At 46.2% G+C, this 12,525-nt stretch overlaps 1 protein-coding gene across 1 annotated transcript in view; it reads right to left on the bottom strand.

Annotated features, from left to right (window-relative positions):
- The window catches only part of LOC104651592 (uncharacterized), a 226,075-nt gene that overhangs the window by 213,316 nt on the left and 234 nt on the right, over window positions 1-12,525 (bottom strand). The window contains exons 2-3 of the mRNA XM_074389101.1: window positions 12,351-12,483; window positions 4,670-4,790 (exon numbers count right to left, since the gene is read on the bottom strand). Of these exons, the coding sequence (XP_074245202.1) occupies window positions 4,670-4,790; window positions 12,351-12,483 (254 nt within the window). The remainder of the gene's footprint in view (window positions 1-4,669; window positions 4,791-12,350; window positions 12,484-12,525) is intronic.

The raw sequence follows: 12,525 nt of genomic DNA, 5'->3' as shown, positions 1-12,525 counted from the left end.
TGAAAAGGATTCTGAGGTGCTATCTGAGGTGGGAATGGGCGTGGGGAAGGGGGCTGTGACAGGTAGCTGAGCCTGCTAAGTGACAGTGATTTGCCCACCTGTGTTCGTGTGAAATCTGACCTCTCAGCAGTGTTTGCCAGAATTTTTACTCTGCTTAAATGCTTTCGTTTCTTCACGTTGAGACCCCATGTGCTACTGGTTTTGACGACTCACTGGCGGCTCCTCCTTGGCCTCCTTTCTTCGCTCCAACTCTTCTGCTTAAGTTTCAATACTGGGCATGTCACAGTCTCTGGGCTGGGCCGGGGTCATGTTTTCTTCACTATGTGAGATTACTCTCCCCAGGGGGTCTCAGCTAGCTCTGGGGCTTCATACAACATCTGAATGTCAATGAACCGCAATTTTATATCCCCAATCCTAAATTCTCCTAGAACTCCAGAGTCAGGCGTGGAACAGAGCACTTGCTGAATCTACCTGCAACTGGCAATCCAAATATGATGTGTGCAAGACAGAACTCTTGCTTTTTACCCGAAATCTGCTCCCCATCTGTCTTTTACTATCTTCGCAAAAGACAACGTCATCAGCCCACTTGGCCAGGCCAAAACCTTGGAGTTCTCCTGGATTCCTGAATATTGCTTTTCCCTGACTACGCCCCTCATCCATCAGCAGGCTCTAAGAGTTCCGTGTAAAACCAGGTCCTGCCTTGTCAACTTCTCTTCTTCTCTGCCATTCCCACCTCAGTCCAGGCTACAAGCCGGCCCCTACAGGCTCGCCGTGCCCCTGTGCCCTCCCTGCCTCCTCTCCACACAGCAGCCAACAGCAGCAAGAGCCAGCCTCTGAAAACGAAAACCCGATCTTTCCACTGTCCACTCAAATACCCACTGTCCACTTCCCATTCCCTTAGAATCAGATACAAACTCCTTGTCCTTTGTCCCTATTGAGGCCACAGTCTAGAGAGACATGTAACAAGTAAATGATGATAATATAGCATGTTAACTGCCAGAAAAAGAAATGGGAAACCATTCTGAACCTGGGAAGACTGGGAGAGATTGAGAGACGGAGCGGCAGAAAGAAGAAAAGAGAGAAAAAGAGAGGGAGAAGGGACAAAAGGGAAGTGAGGGAGCAAGGGAAGGAGACAGAGGGGGAAGAGAGAGAGGGGCCGGGCATGGGGCATCACACCTGAAACGCCAGCACTTCGGGAGGCCGAGGTTGGCAGATCACTTGAGCCAAGGAGTTTGAGACCAGACTGGTCAACACGGCAAAACCTTGTCTCTACTAAAAATACAAAAATCAGCTGGGCGTGGTGGCGCAAGCCTGCAGTCTCAGCTATTTGGGAAGCAGAGGTGGGAGGATCACTTGAACTTGGGAGGCGGAGGTTGTAGTGAGCTTTCACCACTGGACTCCAGCGTGGGCAACAGAGCGAGACCCTGTCTCAAAAATAAAAAAGAAGGAGAGAAAGGGAAGGAGAAAATGGGAGAAGGGATAGGGAGAGAGAAAAGGGGATGGAGAGTGAGGAGCAAAGAAAGATGGGGGAGAGAGAGAAAGGGAGGAAGAGAAGGGGAAGGAGAGAGTGAAAGGGAAAGAGAGAAGAGAGGAAGCAAGGGAGGGAGAGAGAAGGAAAGAAAGAACAGGGAGGAGAGAAAGGGAAGGGAAGACAGAAAAGGGAAGAGAGACAAGAGGGAGGAGGAATGAGGGAGAAAGAAGAGAGGTGAAGGAAGGTAGAGAAACAGAGAAAGGATGGGGAAAGTGGGATGGAAAGAGGCAGAGCGACAGAGGGGCTGGGAAGGGAGGGAGAGGACCGGCGAAAGAAGAGGGAGAGATGACATTCCTTACCTCTACTACCTCCTTTCACCCTGATGGCAATCCTGGAGGCCTAGGCACAGTGGTGAGACATTTGCCCAAGGTTACCAGGCTGCTTTGGGTCAGGTTCAGCACCCCAAAGTCCATGAACCTCTGACTACACCACACTGCCTCCACAGTGGCCAGCCGCACCACGTTCACTCTCCTCCCTGGACAGCTCCTGACACCCTACATTACTGTCCCCACATGGGACACTTTGACACACCCGGGCTCCACCCCAAGGATACCTCTAGCAAGCACAGGATCCTGCAGCGGCATTTCCCAAATGTGAGTAACATAAGGAACCCAGTTGAATGAAAGACACACAAACACACTCTCACACATACACACAGACACAAACACATAGGCACATGCATACACACATGCCCCCATATGCATAAACACACACATACACACACATACACACATACACAAAATCACATACACGCACATCCCACATACACTCACACACATGTTCACACACACAGACACATACATAAGACACATACACTTCGCATGTGCACACACATACCCATGCATACACACATGCCCCCCCACATACACATAAACACACACACACATACGCATATACACACATAAGTACACAAAATCACACACACGCACATCCCACACATACACACTCACACATGTTCACACATACACACATAACAGACACACACACTTCACGTGCACATACACACACAGCACGCACGCGCGCACACACACACACAGGCACATGCATACACACATGCCCCCATACGCATACACACATACACACACATCCCACATACACTCACACACATGTTCACACACACATACACACATAAGACACATACACTTCACATGTGCACACACATACCCATGCATACACACATGCCCCCCACATACACATAAACACACACACATACGCATATACACACATACGTACACAAAATCACACACACGCACATCCCACACATACACACTCACACGTTCACACATACACACATAACAGACACACACACTTCACATGTGCACATGCACACACAGACACACACACACACACACACGCTGAGGCCCCTGAGAACGTATCCCTGAGCTGCAGTTTGAATGAAGAATTAAAACAGTAAACCTTGATCCATTTGGGACCATCTGGCACCGTTAGCACCATAACCGGGAAGGCAAATGTGGACAGTGACCCGAGTGGCATTTCTGGTTATTTAAGGGTCCCCCTCAGCCCTGCAGTGACTGTGTGTAATGATTTTAGAATACTGTCAGTGGAAAGTGCTAAACTGAAGAATTCTAGAATTCCCAAATCCCTGAGAATAAATCAACAAACTCGCAGGCGATCCCGCCTACCGGCTCAGCCTTCCCCAGGGCCGGCGCTTCCGCGCCCTCTAGTGACCACGGGCGCGCACCGCACTCCTCCGCGACCTGATTCTGCGCCCTGGCCTCTGACCTGGGAAAACTGGAGGTGAGGTTGCAGAATGAAAGGATAAAAGGAAACCTCCAAGCCCCTTCCTGTTGTGACTTTTGCCCACTGCCAGCCACCTCGCCGATCCGCCTTCATCCTACTTCATCCTGAATGCATCTTACAGTAATAGCAACTGTTTGAGGCGAAATAGTGAGTTGGGAGGAACGCGAACTCACGAACTAAACCACTTGGTGTGCACGCAAACTGCATTACTTACTGTAAAGTTTAGTCTCTGTAGGTTTATTGCCGAGTTAAAAACGAGGAAACTGAGGCCAGCACCATAATATTAGATGCCAATTTATTCAGCTCCTGGGCGAGGTTCCGTGGTCCCGGGGAGAGGGACCAGGGAGGTCGCTGATTCCTCTCAGGAGTGGGGTTTTATAGGGAGTGAAGGCGTTCGATTGGATTTCAAGAAACAGGATGTGAACAGCGGGAGCTGCTATCGGTAGGGAGGTGGGACTTCAGGTGAACGGGCTAAGTGCCGGGTGCAGAGGGGATTTCCACCACCCCACGTTATTACTGTCCCCACATGGGACACCTTGACACACCCGGGCCCCACCCCAAGGATACCTCCAGCAAGCACAGGATCCTGCAGCGGCATTTCCCAAATGTGAGTAACATAAGGAACCCAGTTGAATGAAAGACACACACACACACACACACACACACACACAAACACACAGGCACATGCATACACACATGCCCCCCACACATACACATAAACACACACACACACACACATATACACACATATGTACACAAAATCACACACATACACACACATCCCACACATATACACTCACACACATGTTCACAGACATACACACGACACACACACGGAGCTAGATGACTGACATAATGTAAATTTTCAAGCGGGGAGGGAGATGGGCATGTCCGAACTCCAGGCGAGGCAACCAGCCTTACACTTAGTCTTGTAATCTTGTGCAAGTTAATCCCTTTCAGCCTCAGTTTCTCATCTGTGCAATGAAAACAGTAGTAGGCTACGTCTCGCAAGAGCGCTAGGAGGAGCAGGTGACCTGGACACACGAAATGTGTAGAAAGTGAACCTGTAATGAAGTGGAGCCTCGGTGAACTGCTGTGTTCACTTTTATCGCTTTTGGGTACACTCTTACCTTTCCTGACTCCATGCAGGCCCCTCTGGCTAGAATACCCTTCCTCATCTTGCCATCCTGGAAATCTCAATTTTTTCTATCTCCTAACTGCAGACCAGGCACGGTGGTTCACGCCTGTAATCCCAGCACTTTGGGAGACCAAAGGGGTCAGATCACAAGATCAAGAGATCAAGACCAGCCTGACCAGCATGGTGAAACTCCCTCTCTACTAAAAATACAAAAATTAGCCAGGCATGGTGGTGCACACCTGTAATCCCAGCTACTTGGGAGGCTGAGGCAGAGAATCGCTTGAAGCCGGGAGGCAGAGGTTTCAGTGAGTCGAGATCGTGCCACTGCACTCCAGCCTGGGCGACAGAGTGAGACTCCATCTGAAAGAAAAAAAAAAATAACAGTTGAATAAGGCACTTACTATGAATGGAACTTGCAGGACTGGAAGTTACCCTGGGTACATCAGTGAGTGATGAGTGAATGCGAAAGCCTAGGACATTGCTGTACATGACTGCAGACTTTTTTTTTTTTTTTTTTTTTTTGAGACTGAGTCTCACTCTATTGCCCAGGCTGGAATGCAGTGGTGCAATCTCGGTTCACTGCAACCTCCGCCTCCCGGGTTCGATTCTCTGCCTCAGCCTCCCAAGTAGCTGGGATTACAGATGCCCACCACCACACCTGGCTAATTTTTATATTTTCAGTAAAGACACAGTGTCACCATGTTGGCCAGGCTGGTCTCAAACTCTTGACCTCAAGTGATCCTCCCATGTCAGCCTCCCAAAGTGCTGGGATTACAGCGTGAGCCACCACACCGGGCCGACTCCAGACTTCATAAACACTGCACACTTAGGCTACACTAGATTTCCAAAAAATTTCTTCGAAACCAAATTTAACTGACTGTAACTTTTTACCTAACAAACTCTGAATTAAGACTTTTTTACTCTTTCATAAGAACACAAACATCTGTAAAAGGTCAGGTAGTGCATAGCCCAGGCTTTGTGAGCCACCTGGTGTGTTGCAGTGATTCAGTCTGCTGCTGCAGCACCACTGCTGATGTTGACAATCAGTAAACAAAGGCCAGGATGTGTTCCAATACCACTTTACTCATGAAAATAGGTGACGGCCTGGATTTGGGCACCGGCCCTGGTATAGACAGTGGGATTCGCTAAGGCGACACAAGTTTATTATTTTTTTATTTTTATTTTGGTAGAGATGGCAGTCTCACTATGCATCCCAGGATGGTCTCAAAACTCCTGGCCTCAAGTGATCCTCCTGTCTCAGCCTCCCAAACTGCTGGGATTATAGGCATGAGCCATTATGCCCAGCCTACAAGTTTAAAATTGTCTGAAAAGCATCTTCATTCACTCCTCTGAATTCCTATGAGTCAATGTATAACCTCATTTTAAAAATTTTAATTATTTTTTAAAATTGATTTATTATACTTTAAGTTCTGGGGTACATGTGCAGATTGTGCAGGTTTGTTACATAGGTATATAAGTGCCATGGTGGTGGTTTGCTGCAGCCATCGCCCCGCCATCTACATTAGGTATTTCTCTTAATGCTATCCCTCCCCAGTCCCCCTGCTATTGCTCCCTTGGACACCCACCCCGCAGGCCCTGGTGTGTGATGTTTCCCTCCCTGTGTCCCTGTGTTCTCATTGTTCAACACCCACTTATGAGTGAAACCATGTGGTGTTTGGTTTTCTGTTCTTGTGTCAGTTTGCTGAGAATGATGGTTTCCAGTTTCATCCATGTTCCTGCAGAGGACATGAACTCATCCTTTTTTGTGGCTGCATTGTATGCCATGGTATATATGTGCCACATTTTCTTTATCCAGTCTATCATTGATGGGCATTTGGGTTGGTTCCAAGTATAACCTCATTTAGAAACACAGTACTATCACCAGGCACTTACGCCTGTAATCCCAGCACTGTGGATCCACCAAGGTGGGCGGATCACGAGGTCAAGAGATTGAGACCATCCTGGCCAATATGGTGAAACCCTGTCTCTATTAAATATCCAAAAATTAGCCGGGTGTGGTGGTGCACGCCTGTAATCCCAGCTACTCAGGAGCCTAAGGCAGGAGAATTGCTTGAACCCGGGAGTTGGAAGTTGTAGTGAGCCAAGATTGCTCCACTGCACTCTAGCCTGGTGACAGAGCAAGGCTCCACCTGGAAAAAAAAAAAAAAAAAAGAAATAAAAGAAATACAGTACTATAAAGGGCTGGAGTATATAGTATAGAGTATATAGTATAGAGTATACTGCTATAAATAGCAGTACTACAGTACTACTATTGAGGCCCTTTCTAAATGGGAAGGCTAGGCCAAAAGACCCTAATTCTGTCCCCATGCTGTGATAAATCCAACATGTTGGTTAAGCCTACAAGATGGTTAAGTCAATGGACTAGACTTCAGCAAGTTATGAAACTTTTTTTAGCCTCAGTCTCCTCATCTGTGAAATGAGGTAAACGATTTCATCTTAGTAGTGTTGTCAGCAGTCTTCTGTAAGAGGTTGGGCCGTAAGCCAGGCATGTACCAGCAGAGGGTTTTGCCCTCCTGAAAGGAGAGAGAAGCAAGGAGACAGTTGTGCTAGGGTCTTGCTGCTAGAGTAAGCTGGGAAGTTCCTGCTAAAGAATTTCAAAGTTCTTAGTCAAAATAGTCAGTTTGAGAACCCACTCAGGTACTTGAAGGCAATGTAGTCTGTTCTTTGCTGACAATGTGATTTGTTTCAAAATAACTTTTTTTTTTTTTTTTTGATACGGAGTCTAACTCTGTCGCCCGGGGTGGAGTGCAGTGGCACCATCTCAGCTCACTACAACCTCCACCTCTCAGGGTCAAGTGATTCCTGCCTCAGCCTCCCGAGTAGCTGGGACTACAGAAGCGTGCCACTATGTCTGGCTAATTTTTGTATTTTTAGTAGAGACAGGGTTTCACCATGTTAGCCAGGCAGATCTTGAACTCCTGACCTCAGATGATCCACCTGCCTCCGCCTTCCACAATGCTGGGATTATAGGCGTGAGCCACCACACCCAGCCCAAAATAACTTTATTTTCAGAAACCAATTCTCACTCAGATGCATTGTGGCCATCAAGTTTGGAGTTGTTGAGTTTCTAGGGATCTAAACCAGAAACACCTAAGACCCAATAAAGACAAAAGCATCCCTGACCTGATTCTATTATAACATTTTCCTGTGTGCCCTGGGACCCCATCCCAGGCGCCAAGACACAAACTTTCTGAGCTTTCTGAGAGCAAGACCTTTGTTGGAAATAGATGTTGGAAACAGATGCTCAGTGTCACAAAGAAAAATTAGTACTGGGCTTGTTTTTGGTTTAATAGGAAAAAAGGGAAAAAAATTAGTACTGGGACAAAGGATCTTTCAGCAACACAATTTTTACTTCCTGGACCACAGGAAGGGCACCCACGGTAGCCAACGTGCCACGAGAGTACAAAGAACAAAGGAAAACACACAAATTTATTCCTTATGCATTTGGGGTCATCCTTACTGACGTGTCTGATCTCCATTGGCTGGAGCCAGACCTCACAATGTAAACTAAAATCTGATTGGCTAATAATCTAAAAATTTTCTAAACAGGTAAAAGCAATGGAGAGCTGGGACATGCTTGTGAGCACGTCCAGCACAGATATCTTGGTTAAAGTACAGGGACATAGAATGTACTATATGCCTGTAAGCATGGCAGCTCTAACAGTTACATAGCTACACAGGATAGGGCTTATCAAAGAGTTATTAGCACATTATTTTTAACAAGAAACTTTAAAAAGGAACTTCTCTACTTCCCACAACCTTGTTGATCTTTCTATACATCAGGGTCTTAGTACGGTATCTAGAATCCTACAACAGTGTCTAGAAACTCATGTGTGCGTGCGTGTGTGCACGCGCGCATGCATGAGCGTGTATCAAATCAATGAATGAATGAATGTCTTGTGCAGAAGGCCGGCAAGTATTTCAGACAGGGCCCCAAAGTATGTGTCTCTTGATCAGATCACCAGATCTTGGGGATCCCAGGAACTGCCACAGCTTCGTAGGTATAAAAGTCCGATTTCTGAATAAACCCAAGAGATGGCCAGAGATGAGTGGACTAGCTCGTGGCAACCATACTTACAGCAGAAAGTCAAATTATACCTCTGTAACTACAGGCATATGAAAATGTACTGCTACCAGCATTCATTGGCTAGATTATTCTGCCCGGCGGACATCTCTTCATAGGACCCCCTGGGATAATCAGTGGGTTCCAAGAAAGCCTGGACTTTTCCATTCCAAGGGCCCTTTTGCAATGTGACATGGATACTTCTCTCCTCAAGAGGTAGAATATAATTTTCCTTCTTTTGAATCTAGGTGACTGCTATCTGTGTCTGTGTTGACTTCTGGGCCTAATTCTTCAGAAGCACTGCAATTTCACTTCATCCTCCTGGAGGCTGACCACCATTCAAAGAAGCTCAGCCTGACTACTGAACGTGGACCACCTAGATAGATGGAAAGGCAATGGGAAATGAACTAAAGCACCCCCAGCAGAGCCAATACCCAGGTCCCACACCTGTGAGTGGGGCCATGTTGGAGGTTCTACTTCCACTGAGCTACCCAGTAGCCCCTACAAGGAGCAGTTCAGACTATTCTTACCGAACACAGCCGTGAACGACAAAAGGACAGAAAGTGATTTCAAGCCACAAGCTGTTCATATACAAAATGGAAAACAAAAAGAGACGCAAAGCAAGAGAAAGTGGCTGGATTATATTCACTGTTGATGTCACTGACTTCTGAAAGTCTGTTACCTCGATTTCCACTTTCTCTGCTGTCCTAATGGCCAGGCTGCCTCTACTCCAGCAAGTCCAGAGACACTTTTCTGTTTCTGACTCTCTGAATTACCCTTTTGGAGGTGCCAGTCAAACCAATCCCCTTCAGAAAACAGTCATTGTTGTCTTGATTGAATTTTAGACCCTGCTTAGTTGCAAATTGAAAACCTCATCTAAGCTACTGGCTTGTTTCTAATTTCCTAGTATTTCTTGTTTGCCACAAGCCAGACTCTGTCTTAGGAGCTAATGATACAACAACCAGATAGACAAATCCCAGGCTCATGAAATCTGGCATTCCAATATAACCTCAGATTGAAGACATACTAGCTGTCATCTTCATATACCAGGAATAAAAATAGGACCTACAGTGTAAGTGCAGAAAGGCATACTGGGTCCTAGAAATAACCCAAATACCATCCAGCCCTCAGAATTTTATATAAGTAGATAACCAAAAGTGATTCTTCCTATAGTTTTGAGATAAGTAGTCTGAGATTACCCAACAGATAGATATGCACATAGGGCAACCATAAAATAGAGGAACCAATGTTTTTGTGTGTGTCTGAAATTTGATGTATGTATTTAAAAGGATCAAAGTAGTCACCATAGGAAAAAACAAATAATATTTTATTGCACTACACTTTTTTTAAAAGCAGGTTTAATGAATGAATTTTTTTGTAGCGAGCATCTCACTCTGTCAGCCAGGCTGGAGTAAAGTGGTATGATCATAGCTAACTGCAGCTTCAAAACCCTGGGTTCATGGGATCCTCCTGTTTCAACCTCCAGAGTAGCTGAGACAACAGTTGTATGCCACCATGTCTGGCTATTTATTTAAAAAATTTTTAGCCTTTTTTGGTAGAGAGGGGGTCTCGCATTGTTGCCAGAGCTTGCTTGTTTGTTTTTGAGATGGAGTCTCCCTTGGTCGCCCAGGATGGAGTGCAATGGCGTGATCTTGGCTCACTACAACCTCCACTTCCCGGGTCTAACTGATTCTCCTGCCTCAGCCTCCCCAGTAGCTGGGATTCCAGGTGTGCACCACCACACCCAGCTAATTTTTAAATTTTTAGTAGAGACGGGATTTCACCATGTTGGCCAGGCTGGTCTGGAACTCCCCACCTCAGGTGATCCCGCTGCCTTGGCCTCTCGATGTGCTGGGATTACAAGCATAAACCACCATGCCTGGCCACAGTGTGGGTATTGAACTACTAGCCTGAAGCTATTCTCCGGCCTTGACCTCCCAAAGTACTGGGATTACAGTTAGGAGCCACGGTGCCCAGCCTTTAAGCAGTTTTTACAAACTACTGTTTTTGGCCTCGGTGGCTCACGCCTGTAATCCCAGCACTTTGGGAGGCCTATGCAGGCAGTTCACTTGAGGTCAGGAGCTCGAGACCAGCCTGGCCAACATGGTGAAACTTATCTCTACTAAAAACACAAAAATTAGCCAGTCCGGGTGGCACACACCTGCAGTCCCAGCTACTCGGGCGGCTGAGATAGGAGAATTGCTTCAACCTAGGAGGCAGAGGTTGCAGTGAGCCAAGATTGCGCCACTGCACTCCAGCCTGGAGACAGAGCAAGACTCTCTGTCTCAAAAAACAAACAAAACACACACACACACACAAAAACTATTGTTTTTATTTTGAATACTTATGGGGATGGTGGTATGATCATCTTTTCAGTTTGTAAAGGACTCTAACAGTGTAAAATAGATTTGAACCGTTTTCCTGACCCTAACTGGAATAGTTATTTCAAGTACAAAACGTTTTCACACAGTGGGTGGTAATCTTCCATAAAAATGTTACATATTTGAATGAAAACAGCTCAAGAAATACACTAATGAGCAAAAATATAGGGGGAAAGAGGATCACGTAGTTTTGACTCAACTGAAGAAACCAAGAGGAAATTGGTCTGCATATGAAAATGTTTCATCCTGGAAAGGCAGACGTCAAGATTTCTGTGTAGGAATTGTTATGACTTGAATCTCTCCTGTTTCCTAAATAAAAGTGACATTTTTCAGTATTCATTTAAAAATTTTGTATTTGAATGGAGCTTCCAGGTAAATTATGTCCCTCTCTAAGGGAGCTCTCTATATTTCTAGCTGTTTTAATAAATGAAATCGCTTTCGGTGAGAAAACCTTATTAGATATACAAGAGGGGACTAAGTGTGTTTTTCAAAGAGCTGGTATTGGGACACCTACCTCTGTGATGTCCCTGGTCAGCTATATTGTATATGTGTCGAAACATTTTGCCTTTTCCTTAATTTTCTACCGTTTACTGGGTGCCTCTTCTGTGACAGTGCCACTCAAAGGGCTGCTGATACATTATTAGGTGACTGAATTCTAAATATCTTCTGAAGTAGGATTCTGTGATGGCTGTTATTACTCACATTTTACAGATTAAGCAAGCTGAAGCCCTGAGAGGTCAAAGTCTCACAGCTGGCAAATGAGCCAAGACTCTCTTGCTTTAGAGCCTGTCAACTCTTCTTGCTTTTCTTGCCAAAAAACACTAAAAATATTTTTTTGTTTTGTTTTGTTTTGAGACAGGGTCTCGCTCTGTCACCCAAGCTGGAGGGCAGTGGTGCGATTTCGGGTCACCGCAACCTCCGCCTCTGGGCTTAAGAGATTCTCCTTCCCAGCACTTTGGGAGGCGGAGGCGGGTGGATCACGAGGTCAAGAGATCGAGACCATCCTGGTCAACATGGTGAAACCCCGTCTCTACTAAAAATACAAAAACTTGGCTGGGCATGGTGGCACGTGTCTGTAATCCCAGCTACTCAGGAGGCTGAGACCGGAGAATTGCCCGAACCCAGGTGGCGGAGGTTGCGGTGAGCCGAGATCGCGCCATTGCACTCCAGCCTGGGTAACAAGAGCGAAACTCCGTCTCAAAAAAAAAAAAAAAAAAAAAAAAAAAAAAAAAAAAAAAAAATTCTCCTGCCTCAGCCTCTTGAGTCGCTGGGACCACAGACGCGCGCTAACACGTAAAAATGATCATTTTCTAACATGCATGCATACGAATTACAGTGGCAATAAAATCAGCCAAAAAGCGCCCAGTCTAACGCTCAATACAATTGATCTTCTCACATTTAATCCTCACAACCACTACAACCACCTCCAACTCGGGCTCGGAGGGGCTGACGTACCTGAGGGCACAGCTCATCTCTGCAGAGAACAGGACCCACTCCGTCAAACTCAAAACACCAACTACCCGACTTCCTCAGGAAGGCTTTTTCCGGCCCCGTGCTTCCGGAAGTCCCGCCCCAGGACAAAGGACGGCTTCCGGAAAAAATTGAAACTAGAAAACCGGAAAAGATCCAG

The sequence above is a fragment of the Saimiri boliviensis genome, chromosome 17 (genome assembly GCF_048565385.1).
Source record: "Saimiri boliviensis isolate mSaiBol1 chromosome 17, mSaiBol1.pri, whole genome shotgun sequence".
Lineage (NCBI taxonomy): Eukaryota > Metazoa > Chordata > Mammalia > Primates > Cebidae > Saimiri > Saimiri boliviensis.
The sequence above is the reverse complement of the archived record's forward strand: the minus strand, read 5'-3'. Positions and strand labels throughout refer to the sequence as shown.